The 14,223-nt window shown below is 42.3% G+C and overlaps 1 protein-coding gene across 2 annotated transcripts in view; it reads left to right on the top strand.

Annotated features, from left to right (window-relative positions):
* The window catches only part of TMOD2 (tropomodulin 2), a 72,275-nt gene extending 60,879 nt beyond the window's left edge, over nucleotides 1-11,396 (top strand). For both annotated transcript variants that reach the window (XM_037143036.2, XM_037143035.2), the window contains exons 9-10: nucleotides 4,613-4,757; nucleotides 6,630-11,396. In XM_037143036.2, the coding sequence (XP_036998931.1) occupies nucleotides 4,613-4,757; nucleotides 6,630-6,664 (180 nt within the window). In that variant the 3' untranslated portion in view covers nucleotides 6,665-11,396. The remainder of the gene's footprint in view (nucleotides 1-4,612; nucleotides 4,758-6,629) is intronic.
* Nucleotides 11,397-14,223: the final 2,827 nt, after the last annotated feature.

Raw genomic sequence — 14,223 nt, 5'->3', positions numbered from 1 at the left:
CTCCCCTATTACCCCAGCTGGGTACCTGAGGTGCACCCTTCCTGTGGGCTGAGTACACCTTCCTCTTGTAGTTGAGCTTTGGTTGCTGTTGGCACATCAATGGAAGGGATTTACCCAGGCCAGTCAGCTGTGAGGATTGGCTGTGACCACTCACCACCAACCTCCGCCCTCTGTGGATGCTCAGCTGTGCAGGGGCAGGGTGGTGGTTCTCTGACGTGGTCTGTAGCTGTCCACTGGGTGTGCTGGCCCTGTGGTTTCCCAGGTGGTGCAGGCCAAGGTCAGCTCCCATCTGTATTTTGCCTGAGGCCACCCTGTCTGAGCTATAAAGCCAACTGAGATGGCTGCTACTTGTGCTGGGCTTGGAGATTCCCAGGAGAAGCCAAGCTGTGAATCAGCTGGCTGCTACTAGTGCTGGCCCTGGGGCTCACTGAGGCCAGTTGCTTGTTTGAGAGGATTTGGAAGTTGTGAACCATGAGCCAAGGCCAACCATTCATATGGAAAAGCAGCTTGGGTTGGTCTATAAGTTAGGTGGGATGGAGTCTCTGGGGATCTTCAAGGCAGGTCAAACTGTGTTAGACAGGTTGATTGAATCTTAGATACAGCACCAGTCTGCTGGCTCAGTTGGGGAAAGGCTTAGAAAAGCAACAATGGCCTCTGCGTACCTTGATGCCAGACACTTCAGTTTCTCCCTGAATGCCACTGATGCCTTTCAAGGTGCTGCCCAGCTGCTGGAGCTCAGAGGGGTTGAGTCTGAGTAGGTGAGTCTGTGTGTGAGTTTTTAAAGAGGAACCTTTTGGGGCTCCAGAAGTTTCTTTCACCAAGTCAATCCCCACTGGTTTTTGCAGCCAGAAGTTGTGGGGACTTATTCTCCTCTCCCTGGAGCTCTGGGTCCTGGTGTGAGGCTGGGACTCCCTGTTCCCAAGATATCCCTCCTGAATTTTTATCCACCACACTTGGGCGAGGGACCAGCCTGTTCCACATCTTCACCCCTCCTACCAGTCTGGATGGATGTGGTTTCTTTAATTCTGTCATTGTCAGACTTCCATTCAACTCAATTTCTGACAGTTCCAAGTGATGGTTGTTCTGTATTTTAGTTACAGTTTTGATGTAGTTGTGTGAAGGAGCAAGCCATGTTTGCCTATGCTGCAATCTTGACCAGAAGTCCTAATTTTTCAACTTCAGTCCCCCAGTATGCCTCTGAAATGACATCTCTTTACTTATAATGAGAAAGAGAATTAAGTTCTAGATCTGGAAAATTCTTTGCTTTCTTCTACAGATGAGGAAATTCAGAGTCGATACTTGATTCCCACCCACAATTTTGTTCACTGACTCAGACTGTTGGAAGTAAATCTCAGTTTCCTCATGTGTCTAATGAAGGGTTTGAAATAAACTCATCTCTAAGACAGTTTCCGCAGGCAGGGTCAGCAGCTGAGACCCATTTGGTAGCATTGTAGCAGGCACCTGCACCAGAATGAAAGCCTGCTGAGAACCTGCCATGCATGGGCTCCCAGTAAAAACATGTAATGACTTAACAGAGAGCCCCGTGAGAAGAGCAAGTGGTGATGCAGATTCATGACTAAATAAATTTGAGTATGGAAAAGAGGTGACTTAAAGAAAAAGCAGAAAGTTATCTTAAGAAATGTATGCATAAGCTTCTGTTTCTTTTTTCTTCGTATTTAGCGGCTTAAAAAAGAGAAACATACTATCCCAATTATAAGAGCTTTTGGTGCCCTTTTGTTGCCTTGTTTATACAATGCAAAAGATCTCAAATCCAACAAAGAAGATTCAGGCTGAGAAAGAAAGATGCCCTCTGTTATATTACTTTATTCTTTTCTATTATATTCCCCCTCCCATTACAATTTTCTTCAGCTCGTTTATATCACCATTAGCACGCCATCCTCCAAGTTACCCAGGTGCAGGACTCCAAAAGCTTGAGATTTGTGAGGGGAAGTAAAGAAACCGTTACATCTTCCCTCTCAATCAGTGCACCATGAGCTCCTGCTGCCAGTGGGTAGAGCCCCTTTGCCCAGTCCAGGGGCATAAGCCATAACTCTGGCAGTCCCAGCCTTAGCTTGGGTCTCGGTCTTTAATACAGCCCCATTGTTTGAAAGTGTGTCATGACTTAAAGTTGCTCATGAAAATATGAGGTCAGTATCTCTTACATTTTTGCTGCTTCTCCCTCCCATAGACCCACATTGCTTAGAACGCTAATCTCTACCCTGTGCATTCCCAAAATTGTTGTCTTTCTGGAAGTACCACATTCTGTGAATATTTTGGTAAGAGACTCGTTTGGCAGGTTGTTAGATGAAAAGAAAGATGAAGAGCAGATCATTAAGCCCTAGAACTTGCCAAGGACAAAAAACTTCCTCCATACATTTTCTCTTTTATCTATTCCATACTTAAATTTTTCAAATTGAAAAGGTATATATATATTCTAAAATATATTGTAAAGCAATTTAATTGCATGATACTGGCACAGAAGTAGACTGGCAGAGTAATAGAGTCCAGAAACACTCAGGTGTATGTGAGAATTTTGCAGCAAAGTGTTATCTCAAATGATGGAGGGAAAAAAGTAAAAGGTGGTGGAGAAATTTGCTGGCATTTTGGAACAAAATAAAGTTCGTGTTCTATTTTAGTTCTCATACTAAAATTCATCTCAGATGAAATCAAGGTTTAACTATTACAATATGCAAAATTATAAAACAATTGGAAAAACATCAACAGAGACTTTCTAAACATGATATAAAATACAGATTGATGAATTTGACCATATGACCATATAAAGACCTTTATAGTACTCAAAAACAAAGACAAACTGAGCAAAGTAGTTTCAGCACATCTGACAAAGGGCTAATTTCCTAATATACAAGAAATTTACGTGTCAATAAAAAACATCCAGGAACTATAACCTGGGAGAAAAATGGGCAAATGACAGATATTAGTAGTTTCCAAAAAAAGAAACACAAATACATGTGAAAATTAATTGTTCTTACTCATAATTTGAGAATGGCAAATTAAAGTGATTAAATGTATACAAGTGAGATATAAGTTGCACCTACTTTATTGACAAAGGCGAAAAAATTGGTAATATACCGTGTTGCTTAGAGTAGGGGAAACAGTAACTCTCAAACACTATTAGCAGGAGCAAAAATTGTCATAACCTTGGAGGGTAAAATAGTAATGTATCTAAAATGAAAACAGGCTTACTTTTGGACCCAGCTAAAATCTGCCTCCGGCGCACTGGCAGAAACACGCCGGCGTCCAGTGCATGTGCTCAGGAAGATCCCTGCAGCACTGTCTGCAAGGTGGACAGGGAAGGCAATGTACCAGTCAGTCCTGGACCTGGCTGCGTAAATTACGATTCATTACTATAATGGAATGCTCTGCTGTTGGATGAGGTCAACGTATATTTACCAACACGAAAAGGTGGTTCTAATGTTAAATGAAAAATAAAAACCTGTTTGACAATGTGCCAGTAGAATTCATTTCTGTGAAAAAAGCATACATGTACAGGAGTTTACATAGACATGTAAATGCATAGCAAATGTTTAAAAGACTACATACTATCTGCTAAACTGGCTTCCTCTGTGGGGAATGGGAATATTAGGGGAAGGGAGCTTTTATATTTTATACACTTCCTTTGTTTATTTCTAAACAAGCCTGTATTTTTACTTTAAAATATTTAATGTATATGTTATGAAAAAATATAGAGTCCCTTAAATTTAATTTTAAATTCTTAGTTTTACATGTCACCATTTTGAAATATCTACTTTTAATGTTTGTATTATTCTGTTTCTCAACTTAAAAGACAAACAAATAGCCCTGACTGGTTTAGCTCAATGGATTGATCATGGGCCTGCGAACCACACAATCGCGGTTCGATTCCCAGTCAGGGCACATGCCTGGGCTGCAGGCCAGTTCCCAGTGGGGGATGCATGAGAGACAACCAACATTGATATTTTTCTCCTTCTCTCCTTCCCTTCCCCTCTAAAAGATAAATAAATAAAATCTTTTAAAAAGTTTTTTAAAAAGACAAACAAATACCTCTTTTCAGAAACATGAAATACTCAGGGACTTTTCTGTAGGCCAGTAATTCCTTTGGTGTTTGAGAACTCACCTGGCTGGGGTTCAGACCACAGTAAAGCCTATTGAGAATCTCCGAGTAAGACTCTCCGGAGAGAGAATGGCACAGTGGTCTTTAATTATTTTTGGATATGGATCCCAGAATAGAAAACTCATTCATCGTCTTGATGGCTGTAAGACAGTTTCACTATTTAAAAACACCTGTTTGAAGTACAGGTACTGGGGGTAAATTACACACGCCAAATAGTCATTTTGCTGTAATTTTACATCTGCTGTCACCTTTTCCTTAATAAATTATTGGCTTCATCTTCTCAGGTTAGCAGCCAGTGGGTTTGACTGTCTGTTGGGTTTTGCTTCTCGGCAAAGAGCAAAGGAGGACGGGGGGGAAAATATCTCCAGCCGCTTTGCCCATTCAGCTGGAGATTTTTGCCTCTTTGCTTTTTTTAATCCAACATGAATCTGTCCCACACAAGTGACTCTTTCCTCTTTCTTCTTGTCACGCCACGTCTGTGTCTGCACCTGCGACCAGAGACAGCAGCTGGGAACAGCCGTAGAGATGGAAATTGCCCAGATGCTCGAGGAGAACTCCAGGATCCTCAAATTTGGATATCAGTTTACCAAGCAAGGACCACGAACAAGGGTGGCAGCTGCCATCACAAAGAATAACGACCTGGGTAATGCAGCCATAGCACATGCCGTTAGCTGTTAGAAAAGCGTGATGATCGTTCATTTGTCCACTTCACGTATAACACCTCTCCATTCCACTGGCCTTTAGTGCCAGCCCTTCATCAAAGGCCTGCTATTCCATGGTCATGGGAACCCTCCTCATCCTCACAGTGTTTAAGTTTTATTGTAGTGTTCTCTCGAGAATGGTTTGTTCTGTTTTCCAGACAGCCTGTGATTTTTGCTTGGTTTCCTTTATGTATTTGCTTCTCCTTTACTTATTACATGTAATCGCCCTTTGTTGCTGTCCACACCAGAAGGTGGATGGACACAGTGACATGGAAATTCCCAGTTCACTTATGTTTGAGTCCTGACGGTGCCCTGTACTTGGGTTTAAATGTGGCTCTGTCTGATACTTCGGTAATTTACACGTGGGCTGAATTAATGGAACTATGATATGAAGGTAAACTCAGAGGTAGCTTTTTAAGTTAGCCTCTCCTTAATCTTTCCTGCTGTCCACTCTTTGCTGAGACTCTGGCATTTCTTCTGTTAGAATGAGGTGGGGTGTGTCCTAGTCAACCGCAGTACAGAAGAGTGGGACAGATTGGAAAGGCTTGATCTGGGGACATCCCAGCCACCTGAAGCAGCATGGCAAAAGGACATGCGGGCGCAGACAGTCCACTTGGCGAGCAGTCAGACATAGCAGGCTTCAGTCTCCTGTTTGAGGTTCAGGGTCAGAATGCCAGACCTTAGACAGGGGAACAGGGTACACTGTTCCACCAAGTACAGTGCTGGCCATGGGGAGGGTTCAGATAGTGGGTGAGGCAGAAGCCTAAGATAGAAGGGGGCAGATAAAGGTTAGTGCCCAGTTCCCTGCCTACACATGCTTAGCCAAGACCCTGAGGCCCAGCCAGGGTGCAGTGTGTGGCATCTAGTGGCCAGCCAGGCATGTGGCAGCTTTTGTCTTCAGGGTACAGAGGCTAAGAAAGCAGCATCCCAGCAAACAGATCTTTGGGGAAGGGTGAAGGCAGTAGTCGGAAAGCATCTAGGAAAAGCTGAACAACACGGAGCCCACAGCTGAACAACACGGAGACCAAAGGAAAACAGGCGCACCACACAAGAGGCCTGAAATGATCTGGGAGGCCATCCTGAGCCCGGCAGCAGTGGCTGTCGGCTACACCTTTGGTAGGCCGGGCCATTTAAAGAGGAGAGATGGGGCAGGACCACAGCCAGGGCACCATTTTTGCTAAGTTCAGGAAGCCTTCCTCCTACCCACCAGAAGAGCCTGCAGGTGGGGAAGTGAAAGGGGGAAGGATTGGGTTGCAGATACTGGGGATGGGCAGCCAGGCAACTTCTAATCTCCGTTCACTTGCCATCTGAATCACCCCTCCCTTGGAGGTTGATTCTCAGGAGGTTTTATTTAAAACAGGCTTAGAAATTTTGATCTTCCAATAGCAGACCCTCTTGGTCTTTAAGCTATAATCAAAATTAACTGATTGTGAATGTGTCATCCTGCAGCATTCGTTAAAGCCAGTCAGTGAGCAAGTTGCACAGAAGTTGAGAATATGGGCTGTGGATGAGTGACCCAGAAATTACCTAGAAGTTTGCTCCTTTGTGGATCTATTCTGGACCTTCTCCATAGAAATGGGGAAATGCTAACAGACATAGGTTTATTTAAATGCACATCTCACAAGACACTGTATTATTCTATCATTATTGGAAATGATAGAATAATCCAGTAAATAATTTGAATATTGAAATTTAAGATAACTGTATCTTCAAGGGTGTGGGATTGTTATTCTCTATGATTAATGTTGTTTCTCTGAAATTTAAGGAGTATTCCTTCACTTTGTCTTTTTAACCCTTATTTCTTTTTTACCTAGTTCGTAAAAAGCGAGTTGAAGGAGACCGAAGGTAAACTTCTACAAGAGGTAAAGGTTCACCACGGCAGCCATTTAAAAACGAACAGAAACTCTTCTCCTTCCCCATCGGGACCATTTCATGAAAGGTCGTTCATTTTCGTTAACCACACAACTAATAATTTAATTGTTACTCTTTTTTAGCACTCCTTATTTATCTTGGATTTTAAATGTATACAGTTGTTTTATTTGCTCGTGGGTGCCTCTGGCAGCTTGCACCAGTGGCCATGTGCAGATCTGCAGTGGATGGCAGCACTCGAAAATGATTTTACCACTTTCATGTTGGGTTGTCTTACTTTGTTACATAGACTTTTTTTTAACCACTGAAAGGAGTTTAGTATGTAAGTGTGTTTGTAACTGTGATTATGATAGAGGCCTATCTCTGTTTACATGCATGGCTTTGAGTTAGGCTAAGTACATCAGAAGTGTTCTGCTGACCACAGAAGAAATTAGTATTGCCAATCTTTCCCTGGACGAGAAAATGTGACCCAACTTAGCACAAATTCTACGAGTTCCAGAAATATCTCTAAATGCACATGCGCCCACTGATCAGAAATCAGTGGTGTCATCTTCATAAAAACCAGACAGCATTATGATACTTTAACACAGCCTTACTAAATAAGTAAATAAAATTGTTACTAACCCACAAATATAGCTTCCAGCCAGACTCACAGGCAGCAAAATGAACTGCTACGTCTACCTTTACTGATTATTCACCATAAATTCAGTCTTTCACATGACTCTCTGATGGATAATTTTTCACAAAGCTGTTTGAAAGTGTTCCAGACATGGTGGTTATTTTTAAATATTAGTAAGAGGGAGACTTTCAAAACAGTACATCCCCAAATAAAACAATAATGATTACACCTTAATCAAGGTTGTCTGATACACACGACTGCATTATTTTGGCACATTTTAGAAGCATTTATTGCTTTTTCTTTTAGTGTAGCAAGATCACAGGATGAAATGAGAACATTCGAATTAATTATACAGAGTTTTGTCTACGTGGCATGATCCATCCAGACATTTGCAAACGTCAGGAGAAAGTGTGAATTATCACTTACCCAGGTGTTTGTCATCTCAAGAACGAGAGCCAGGAAAGCACAACTGAGATGATTGCACGATAGTGAGTGTTAATCTTCTAACCCAGAAGCGCAACTCGCAACCTGCACTAAGGAAACAGATCTTTGCCAACTCGGTGCCCACGGCTGTCGTTGGCGGCAACTCTGACAAGTGGCTTACTCCCTGCTCTCCTCCCGCCCTTCCAGCTCATTCTCTCTTTTCTCTCCTCTGTAATTTGAGCCTTGGCAAAGTTGGCTTCCCTTGTGCAGGCAACACCTGGAGCCAGAGAGGTGCTGACTCTGGCAGAAGGTGGGCCCAGTCCAGGCTCTGTTTAATAACTGAGTGCTCCCGAGTTGCTTGAGAGCAGTACAACCAACCAGTCAACGTAAAACAATTCACATATTATTCTAGTTAGTTTGTAAAGCACATGGAAACCGTTGAAGATAGACGGCCTTTCTCAAATTAGACCTTTACCTGTATTTCAGATACTCACATCTATAGCCCTAAAATCCTTTGAAACATCTCATTTTCTTGAGAATGTTTTATTTTTTTTTTAAGGGACTAATGAGCAGAACATGTTGACATTTTTAGAACCCTAAAAAGTCTTTAGTTTTTTACCACGTCTCCCTATTATAAAAAAAAGTACAGTACATATTATTTAATGGTTTTCAGTCTGATTTTTACCTTCCCTCCTAATCACTTAGGTGTGGAAGGTTGGAGCCAACTTATACAGGCTTCCTGATGATCAGAGTTTCAAGAATTTTGCAAACAGATTGTTAAACACAGCCATTATAAAAATTAAATGATGCCCTGGCTGGTTTAGCTCAGTGGATTGAGCGTTGGCCTGCGAACCAAAGGATCGTGGTTCAATTCCCAGTTGGGGCACATGCCTGGGTTGCAGGCTAGTTCCCAGCAGGGGACGCACGAGAGGCAACCATACATTGATATTTCTCTCCCTCTCTCCTTCCCTTCCCCTCTAAAGATAAATAAAATCTTAAAAAATATTAAATGACATACATTTACAGTTAAATATGTTATATTAAAAACAAAAATAGTACTCAAAGATTTTACCATTTTCTAGGCTCTTAAAACTGTTTGCACCTGTTGTGTCTGTGTGGCAGACTCTACGCAACAGTGTGCTGTTCACACCTCTTCCAACCTCAAGTTCAGTACTTGTTGGTGGTTTGGAATTGGCTGTGGTGGGAGTATTTATATGAAAGAAATGATCAAATACTATAAATCAGGGCTTTTCTCTGCTAGGTTGCTGGTTTATAAACATTCATCAGCAATGTATACAATTTTTTCTCATATACATAAGTTTTGGTTACCATGTTGCCAAAGAAAAAAACATTTCTCTTCTGTGTTTTCTGTCATTTTAGATTCATTGCCTATATATTTAAGTGCTGAGTCCCTGGCACACCCCTTCAAGTAAGGCTCTTTCCTTTCTTTTCTCATTCACTCTCTTTCTTACCTTCACTCCTAAGAAATCTCGGATTCTCCAGAGTGTCTTCTGCAGCCCCCAGGTGCTGTAGGCTGGGGGCTGGAGCAGTTTCTGACACACACTGGCAAAAGCAAGAAAAAAAATCAGAACTTGATTGTAATTGTGCTGCAGTTGTTGATAGTATTAAAGCAAGGTAATGGGGGTACCATCAAAATTTAGCACTATTCAGCTTGTAAAATAGTTGGGTCACAGGTAATAGAGTCTATGAAATAAAATATTTATTACTAATCATTTTATCTTAATATTACCTGTGTTTTAAAAGTAGCTTGAAAGGTGACATTTTCATGAGTATTCCCATTAGTATCTTTATGTTAAAGATAACTATTAGAAAATAAACTTACATCGTGGGAGCCTATTAATCATTTAATTAGCCTAGGACCCCATCTCTCCATCTGCCCAAAGTGTCACTTCATGAAGTTCCTTCATGATCATGGTGGTGCATAATGTATACAAAATATTTTTATATGTATACATTTTGCCAAATACTATGTTGAGATATTTGGTGACATCTGGACATCTGATTGAAGGGAGATAATCTCTCCTCAGGCCACCTCCTTCCTTCTTGTCATTAGGCTTGTCATCAGGTCATGATGACTAGCCTGGGCCTGCAGGTTCTTATTGCATGACTCCTAAAAGGTGGCTTTTAAGAGATGCATTCTGGAAGTCTGGAGGTCACGTCAGTAGTCCAGCAGTGCATCCCCCCATCTTGTGGAAGTGTGGAATGGAAGCTGTTTCATTGTCATCAGCATGATTAAATCCCTTTCATCTCGGTAGGGCCTAGTGTAAATAAATGTAGTGTGTGTCTGAATATTGCCAAATATCTAACTAATACCTAACTGGGTGTTTGGCTACATCTGGACAGCTGATTGAAGGGGTGAGGGGTGCTCTTGCCCCAGCTCCATGTCCCTGGTCATTTTTAGAGTAGCTGCAGGCCCAGGTTAATGCGAAGTCACTCCCTGGACTTTCAGGTCACCAACCACCAGATTTTACAGCATGTATGGACAGGAACCTTGGGGAATAAATATTAGAAACCTTGAAATCATTTCATTGTTTCAGCCCCAAATCTCTCCATACACCTAAAGTGTATAAGTAGAAGCTCTATCATCTTCATCAGCGCAGTCCGGCCCTTTCCTTCCATCTGTGTTAGGGTATACCATGCAAACGTGTATACATATTTTGTACATGAAGATCACCAAATACTGGAAGAAGCTATTTGGCTAAATCTGGACAACTGGTTGAAGGGAGATGCTGTCTCTCAGTCCCACTTCCCTGATACTCCTCTCAGCATGGCTACAGGCCTCAGTTAGGCAGAGTCAGTGGAGGGGCACATGCAGCTCACCCATCAGAGAGCGCACAGCTGAGTAAAAGCCCACCTCCATTTCAAAACTCAGAAATCCCAAATGCCTGTGTTCCTCAAAAGAGTTTCCCTAAGGGAAGGCTGGCACACCAGGCAAAAAGAGCAGCAGCTTCCCTTCCAGACAGAAACGTGGTCCCTGGCAAGGCACCAGCACTAGGGAAACCAGTGTGCTCTGAGTAACTGGACGAGAACCTTTCAGACCCTCACACCTGGTGTTATGTAAGCATCAGCATGCCATCAATGTAACCCTTTAAATTCACGAAAGAGTTTGCAGATATTTCCCTTTTTTGTGACCATGGTATACTTAGCCCTCTCCTAGGCACCGTGAAGGAGACAGAGGAAGTACAGAACTCTGGAATGGTATAATTTGATATGTGTTTCTTGAGCTTTGCAGGCAGAGTGCCTTTTTGCAAAGTGGACACCATCTTTTAGTGCAAGTATTTATAGCATCAGCAAAAACAAGCAGGGGCTGTTAAGATGTGAACACTAGGTTCTGTGGTATGTTACCTGCACTCAGTGGAACTGTTTCTGGAATCAGGTTTTAACTCATGATCCTGAAGCTTCCTTCCTCTCATACACTAATGATGCAGTAATAGCTACTTTCATTTTAATGAGCAGAGAACGAAGATGAAATGTTTTAGCTCTGCCTTCCAGTAGCAGTTTTCCCTTGTTGCTCCTCATTTCAAGTCTCCCCATCACATACTGTACCATTTTCAAAACTAAAGGACTGAGACACATGCAGAGAGAAGGTGTGAGAATGATGGAAGCGTCAGGCTGAGCCCTCTGGATGAAAATCACATGACAAGCTCCCCCCCCCCCCGCCCCCGCCCCGCCCGCTCCAGCCCCCACCCCTCTACCCCCTCCCCTCCTCCACAACAAACTAGAGAGAGAAAAGTACCCAGAACCTAGGATGGGTTCATTGTTTCTTGCTACCAAGTCTGGATTAGGTTGGATGTCATTTTGTGATTCAGGATTTGGGTAAAGTGGAGAGGCTGAGTGAGGTGAAGAAGGAAGATGGAAATTAAAGGCTTTAACTTGCGTAATGGCAGAAGTAGGCTCTGCTCAGCTTACCTCTTTCCCAACTGCCGATAACATCAGTGATTGAATATTCAGCAGGTGACTAGGGGTGGAGTTCCAGGGTCTAAATTGGGAAACTGCCTCTGGGTACAGCTCTAGACAGACTGTACGTGTACCGGGGTTCTTCCGGGTTTGTGATGCATCATTGACTTGGGGGAGGGTGAAGAAGGCTAGACAGTTCTCCGGTATCGTCCCTGGCAGTCATTCTGAGCACACTGGCTTTGCTAGTTGGTGTGGGGAAAGGGCACCGTACTAACAGATTAGAGACTGACTCCTAATCTGGTCACCAACACATAGCAGGTATATAATCATGGGCAATTCATTTAATTGCCCATGATTTAATTACAGACTATACAGGGGGAAGAGCTCGGGATTTGGAGTCAAGAAACCTGAAGACTTGGCTCCACACTTTCTTAGCTGGGTGACTTTGAGGCAAGCCACTTAGTCTCTCAGGCCTAAGCTTCTTCAGCTGTATTATGATGGTAATAATGTCTTCACTAACTACCTCACAGAGTTGTGGTGAGAAAATAATAAGATAGTAAGATGAAAATACTATACTGGAAAGGACTATACGAAAATGGGAGATGATTTTTATCATCTCTTCACTAATGTTTTCCACTGCCTCTTGAATCTATTTTCTTCTGACCAACAATTACGTCGTCCGCATGTTTTGAGTATGGCAAATAGAAGCACGAGTATCACGTAGGGGCGTGGAACTGCTTCATTTTTCACACAGACATGGGCCAGGTGGTTAGTGGGGGCAGTGGGTATGACATCCCAGTGACATGTGTGGTCGGGCATTTTCCTGAGTCACCCTGGAGGTTCTTTGGGACATGGTCAGGACCCTTGTGGGGAGCCTAAGGCTGGACACCTGGGGGAAGTGATTTGAGGAGAGGGTCTGGGCACTGCTGCCCTCCTGTCAGCTCTGCCACCTCTCAGGGTGAGACAGGCTATGACTGGAGGTGTGACAGAGGGCTAGGAGAAAAGACTGCCCTCGTGGCTCACTTGTGATAGCAGCTCTCCTGGGCAGCAGCTGCCTCGTGATCACCAGCAACCTTAGCCCTGCCCAGTATTATTTTCTGCTGGGAAAGATCTTGAAACATGGCCTCATGGGACTTTTCATAAGCACTTGGAGGCAACAACTATCTCATCAAACTTTGTACTTTCAGTAGAATCTAGTAAGGTGCTTTGTACACAATAGGTGCTTAATAAATGTTGCCTGAATTAAATTGTCCTCCAGCTCAAAAAAAAACAAAAAACAGAAAAAGCTCCACTTGCCACCATGTGGTCTTTTTGGAAAACAATACTGATTTGGCTATCAGCTGTGTGTGGCTTTGGGCAAGACTCCCATCTATCTTGTCTTCATTTCATCTGAAGAATGAAGTGAGTGGAGTAGGTGCTCTCCTAGGCCCCTCCCAGCTCCTGAACATTACAATCCTGTGGTTCTAAGATGTTTCCTTTGCAGTTTTGTCTCTCTTCAGAAGGCTTTGTTCAGAGGAACAGGTCTGAATTTCCCAGGCAGTTGTCTGTTCTCAAGGAGCAGTCTTTCCTGAAAGGATATTTTAAAATACCTAATCTCTTCTCCTCAGGGTCAGTGGTGGAAAGAGGGAAATGCGGAGAAGGAAACTGAGCACAGTAAACAGCATGTTTTCCATAGGTTTTTATTTAAGGTGTGTGTGTGTGTGTGTGTGTGTGTGTGTGTGTGTGTTTCTGAGAGCATATTGATTGGATAACAGAGAAGCCAATCAGAAGTACATGTGCAGTTGAGAGAAGCTGGCCCAGTATTAAAAATTCCCCATGGGTAATCTAAATGTGGGTAGATGGGAATTGGCCCTATGATGAAATGAGATGGAAGAAAATGTGCATTTTAAGAAATTTTATTTTAATAGCAAACGTTGCCAGTGACAATCTTTAGTTAAGAAATTGTTCTGACCTAAAATTTTTATCTCTGCCACTTTTTCCCCCCAAAAATACAATTCCACATAGAATATTTACATTTTAATTAAGCCCTTATCTTAATTCTGTTTCATCTATTCAAGGGAAACAAGCATTTTTCATTGCATTTAAAAATGTAAAATACTTGCATGCCACCATTCTGTAATATTTTTCCAGTTTAGATGCTGTAGTGTGTGACTTATGTGTACCTGTATTATTTTGTAATCTGTCTAAACCTATATTTGCAATACTTATTTGGCTAAGCATTTGTTGAAAAACCTATAGTTTCATTATTTTATTTGAAACTTTTCAATCAAGGTAGACATTTATTATGTTTGTTAAGGAATTAATGACTAATTTGCTTTTTAAATGTGAAATTGAACATTGTGAGGGAATTAAATGTGTGCTAAAGCAAAATGTATGACCCGTGAAACACCTTTACCCTGATCCCAGCTGACACAAGTTAAGTGCAATGTTTGACCCTGTGGAATTAGCCAGCCAGACTTAATGCTAAAGCAAACGCATACCGTTTTAGTTCATCAAGATCTTTTTGCTTTGGAAGATGTAATCTATTCATTTGTGTCTGAAATGGAATTTCCAAGTACAGATGTGTACAGAACATTAGG

This window comes from Artibeus jamaicensis, unplaced genomic scaffold (genome assembly GCF_021234435.1).
Source record: "Artibeus jamaicensis isolate MK-2021 breed Jamaican fruit bat unplaced genomic scaffold, CSHL_Jam_final contig_548, whole genome shotgun sequence".
Lineage (NCBI taxonomy): Eukaryota > Metazoa > Chordata > Mammalia > Chiroptera > Phyllostomidae > Artibeus > Artibeus jamaicensis.
This window is presented reverse-complemented; position numbering and strand designations above follow the sequence as displayed.